The sequence below is a fragment of the Terrapene carolina genome, unplaced genomic scaffold (assembly GCF_002925995.2).
Source record: "Terrapene carolina triunguis isolate 2854851 unplaced genomic scaffold, T_m_triunguis-2.0 Scaffold837, whole genome shotgun sequence".
Taxonomy (NCBI): Eukaryota; Metazoa; Chordata; order Testudines; family Emydidae; genus Terrapene; species Terrapene triunguis.
The window spans coordinates 4,472,284-4,477,458 of record NW_020665188.1 but is presented as its reverse complement, the minus strand read 5'-3'; the positions used below and the strand labels follow the sequence as shown (position 1 = coordinate 4,477,458).

At 49.6% G+C, this 5,175-nt stretch overlaps 1 protein-coding gene across 1 annotated transcript in view; it reads left to right on the top strand.

The window, feature by feature from the left end:
* NRROS (negative regulator of reactive oxygen species) overlaps nucleotides 1–3,985 on the top strand; it is a 5,874-nt gene extending 1,889 nt beyond the window's left edge. Inside the window, exon 2 of the mRNA XM_024211944.2 lies at nucleotides 1,958–3,985. Coding sequence (XP_024067712.1) covers nucleotides 1,958–3,931 — 1,974 coding nt within the window. The 3' untranslated portion in view covers nucleotides 3,932–3,985. The remainder of the gene's footprint in view (nucleotides 1–1,957) is intronic.
* The last annotated feature ends 1,190 nt before the right edge of the window (nucleotides 3,986–5,175 follow it).

Here is a 5,175-nt window from a genome sequence, read left to right as displayed (position 1 = left end):
GCGGCAGCCCCCCGCCCCCCCCCCCGCCCTGAGGCACCCCCCCGCGACAGTTCCCCCCCCGGGGAGCCGTGCGGCAGCTCCCCACCCCAGCTTACCTCTGCTATGCCCCCTCCCTGAGCACGCAGCCCCCCGCTCTAATTCTCCTCCCCTCCCAGGCTTGCGGCGCCAAACAGCTGATTGGCGCTGCAAGCCTGGGAGGTGGGAGAAGTGGAGCGGCGACCGCGCGCTCGGGGAGGGGGCATAGGAACGCTGTAAAAAAAAATTGGGGGCACCGCTTTTTGGCGCCCCCAAATCTTGGCGCCCTAGGCAACTGCCTAGTTTGCCTAAATGGTAGCACCAGCCCTAGCCCCACCCCCTTACCACGCGGCTCCGAGTGGGAGGACGTCGGGCCCCGCCCGAGACACGCCGCTGCAGCGCTCTCCAGGGCCGCTACTGGTCGCGGCGTGCTGAGACGCCGGAGTTATGGGGGAAGGCAGAGGCGGGGGGAGCCTCCGACATTCTCGTGGGGGCCCCTGCGGGGCCCAAGGCAAATTGCCCCACTTGCCCCCCCCCTCTCCCAGGCGGCCCTGATAGAACTGAGCTTGAAAATTTGGCCCCTATTGTGGGTGCTGAGCCCTTTGGAGGATCTGGCCTGGCATGTGATAGCAAACCAAATGCAATGCTTCCCCTGCTTTATTTTCACCATTTCTTAGCCTTAGTCCTTTTAGCCAGGCTAGGTGATTTCAGTCTTTCTGTGCTGCTTCCTGCTGACAGAACTGGTTCTGCTCCCCGCAGCCAGCTTATCTCTGATAAGAGGCACTGATTAGAACAGGGTGGATTTTTTCCAGTTTCTCTTTTGTTCTTTCCTCTTCTCGTCCTGTTTTCTCCTCTTTTTGTTTGTACTACATTAGTGCCTATAGCTCCCAGATGAGACCAGGACATTATTGTGCTAGATCCTGTGCATATGCAAAGTAAGAGACAGCCCCTTCCCCAAAGATTTTACAGTCTAAGTAGAGAAGACAGGAGAGGAAATGCTGCTGTTCTGTTTTACAGATGAGGGGTTGAGGAAAGCATAGAGAGATTGTGTTTCAGCCAAGGTCTCACAGGGACTCTGGGGCAGAACTTGGAGATGAACCCAGAATTTGAGTCCCAATCCAGTGTTTTAACCACAAGATCAACCTTCATCTCCTCTGTGCTTTGCACCCTTAATTTCTCCTCCTCTTCCTGCATCCCCGAACCCTCTTCTCTGCATCATTCCAAATCCCTCTTTCTTCTTGATTGGCTCTTTCCCCCTCCTTGGTGGGAAGTCCCCTTTCTTTCTTCCTGGTCCCTCATTTGCTCTATACTCTGTGATCCTCTGCTCAATGATACTGACCCCCACATACAATCTCTTGATCCACATCCACTGAGTGGGAGCTCTAACAGCAGGTCTGCTCTACCAGTGCTCTGCTATATGCTGCTGCTGCCCGTGGAACCACGAAGGGTGCAAGTCAGCCACTCAGCCTCCAGGAGCAGGCTGGCTGGTGCTATTCCAACAGGGTAAGCAGGCTGGGAGAATGTTGGAGCAGGATCATGTCCTGCCCTGATTTACTCCTGTAGGCAGGCTCTGCTTTCCAGTGCATCCCAGCAGGGAGTCCTAAAGGGAGATAGGGAACATAGTTGGTCAGCTGGAAAGCAGACCCTGGCTGTAACTTCAGAGTAGGCCAATCTGATCTCGTATGTCTTTTGAGGGGCAGTTATTGTCTGCCCCCAGCTGCCCACAGGCTTCACTATATCAGTGATTCAAGCAAAAATGACTGCTGCTACCATCTGATGTTTGTCGTCTGGGAGAGGCGGAGAGGTCAGGATGATGGCAGAAAATAAAGAATCAGATGTTGTGCACCCTCTCCCATCTGAACTCTAAGCCTTTGCCCCCAGTTTCACTATTTCCAGTGTTGTTTATATATAGATATAGATATATTCGTATTCTTTGTTTCAGCTGCACAGAGCTGTGGATTGCAATGGGAGATGGCAAGGCACAGTCCCGGCAGACCTCCCAGCTGACATAGAGGTGCTTTTCCTGGATCACAACACTATACGGACCCTAAAGAATACCTCTCTGCAGCAATACCAAAACCTGGAGACACTGAGCCTGCGTGAGAACAGACTGGAACTCATTGAACCTGGGGCCTTCCTTGGCAGCAGAGACCTCAAAAATCTCTCCTTGGCAGACAACACCCTCTTTACAAACTACTCTGTGACGGCTGCTGCTCTTCGCTCCTTACCAGCCTTGAGGAAACTGGACCTGTCTGGGAATCATCTCACTGAGGACATGGTGGCTACCATGCTCTGCAACCTGTCCTCCTTGGAGTCCTTGTCGATGGCCAGGAACATCATAATGCGCTTGGACTCCTCTGTCTTTGAAAGCCTGAGCCAGCTGCAGGAGCTGAACCTGGAGAAGAACTACATCTATGAGATTGAGGGGGGCACCTTTGAAGGCCTGCAGGGCCTGCAGATGCTTAATCTGGCCTACAACTACATTCCCTGCATCGTGGAGTTTGGTCTGACCCAGCTCAAGATGCTTAATGCCAGCAACAACATCATCGAGTGGTTCCTCGCCGTAGAGGGTGATGCTGTCTTTGAGCTGGAGACGCTAGATCTCTCCCACAACCGGCTCCTGTTCTTCCCGCTACTACCAAGACAGAGCAAACTGCGCTCCCTGCTGCTGAGGGACAATGAAATGAGCTTTTATCGCAAACTTCCCAATGCTACGTCCCTCATGGATGTCACGGTGCAGTTCCTTCTCATAGAGGGCAATACCACTAATGTCACTACCCTCAGTCTCTGGGAAGAGGTCAGCCTGAGCAATCTCTCTTCCTTGAGCTTTCTGGATATGAGCCAGAACCAGTTCCGGTACCTCCCTGATGGCTTCCTGGGAAGGATGACTTCCCTCTCCCATCTGAAGCTTAACCAGAACTGCTTAGAGACCCTTCACATCCAGGAGAGAGAACCCCTGGGCATGCTCACGGACCTTGATCTCAGCCAGAATCAGCTCTCAGAACTGCAGGTGGATCTAGGTTCTGAAGGCACCCTGCCAAACCTTAGATCGTTTAATCTGAGTACCAATAGGTTGCAGAGGGTGCCGCCTAACATTTTCACCCACACAGAGATCACTACAGTTGACCTCAGTCACAACCACATAGACCTCTGTCCCCAGCAAGCTAATGCAGATGCGGCTGAATATCCCATCTGCATAGACTTAAGGAATGTAACATCCCTCAGGAAACTTTACTTGGCTGGGTGTGGCCTGGAAATGGTGGCCAGCAATACTTTCAGTGGGACACCACTAACACACTTAGATCTGTCTAACAATCGGAGAGCACTGGCTAGGGGCCTACAACCTCTAAAAGATATTGCACTAATGCTGCAGGTTTTATCTCTCAGGAACACTGGCCTCTCTTCCACCATGGAAGACATTGACTTCTCTGGCTTTCAGAACTTGGTAAGTTTGGACGTCTCTGAAAACTCCCTGACCAGCTTCCCAGAGTCCTTGAGTGGTCTGAAACTGCATACCCTGGATCTCCGGAGAAACCATCTTCCCTCTCTTCCACAGCACTCAATGCAGAAGCAACTTGGGAGGAGTCTGAGTGTGCTCTACCTCAGCCACAACCCATTTGACTGCTGCAAGCTGGAGTGGTGGGACTTCCTTCACAGTCTCAGGACAGTGCGTGTTGTGGACAGGGGGCAGGTCACCTGCAACTACTCCTCTAACATTATTAATACAGTGGGGCTGCCTGAGTCTGTGCTCCAGAGCTGCAGGCGGATGACAGTGAATATGGCTTTGTTGTACCTGGTGCTTACTCTCCCTGCCTGCCTGACCCTGCTAGTTGCCTTTGCTGTCATCTTCCTTACTTTCAAGCACAAGCTGCTTCAAATGGTGAAAAACCAGTACAGAGTGTCCAGCCCATACTGATCTCTGTGGGCAAAGGAGTAGGCTGTTGGCACACAGAATGCAGGCAGAGTAGTAACTCTGATCTCTGTGAGGGGCCGAGAGCAGAGTGAGCAGGGGCGCTTTGGAGGGAGCGGCCAGGATTCTGACTCTCTGATGTTCTCATTGCTGCATTTTGAGTGCATCGCTTCCTGGTGCATGTTCTCCCGTTGCTCTGGGCAGGGGTAGGGCCTTCTGCCGGGAAGCACAATGGAGGCACTTGGAGTTTAACTCAGGGAGCACAGGGTTCAACATGGAGTCAGAAGGCAAGAGAATGGAGAATTAGTGATTGGAGTAATGAAAATGGATTTTAAGACACTGAAAATGAGTAAATGGGAGAGAAATTCAGAAGGGAAAGGTGAGGATCACGATGAGGAAGAGCTGAACATAAAATTAGAAAGGGCAAATATTAAGAAAAACCAATGAAGCAGCTGAAAAGTGGACTCATTGGATGCCAGGGAGTGAGAGGCAGGCGAGATCTATCACTCTTTGCTAGAGGCTTCACTGGTGGCTAAGGAAGGGAGTTCAGGGTATATACGTCCTGTGAAATATAAAGCAAATATGCATATGTATACACTATAAATATAAACCAATGAAGCTGCAGTTCTGAGTTAAGGCCTACAGGGATCTATTTTCTCCTAATTGGAAACATAAATTCCCATTCATGACAATTTACTTGAATTTATGTTGAAATTGAATAGTCTTGGCCAATCAGAGTGTGAGGATGTACAGTTGCTTTTCCCTCCCCACTGTCACCCTCAGACATTATACATTTATTCATCACCATAGTATCCAGGAGATGTATGGTTTTCTGTTATACAAAAACTGTTTTACATTTATATAATCCCCTGAATGCTGATTAGCAGAATGGGGAAATGGTTTGCATAAGGACTAATTAATTCTCAGTTGAGTAAATGAAAATATTGTATATGTATTATGTGCAAAATAGAATATGCAGGTTGAGTGTGAGAGTGAAAATCCTCATTCTATATATTGCAGTGTGGTTATTGCTCAACCAGTATTTCAGAGTTAAATATCTAGCCCATTTAAAATCAGTTGGTCATCTTTGTAAATTAATGATCAAAGTTAAACTGCATAGATGACCCCTTGCTAAACTTTACTTTTTTAATCAACTCATTTTGAGCTGTATAATGTAAAAAAAAGTCCCCATCACCTCAATGATTAAACTTTGAAGTACACACTTTAGTTAATGTTTTTTGAGGGTGAGG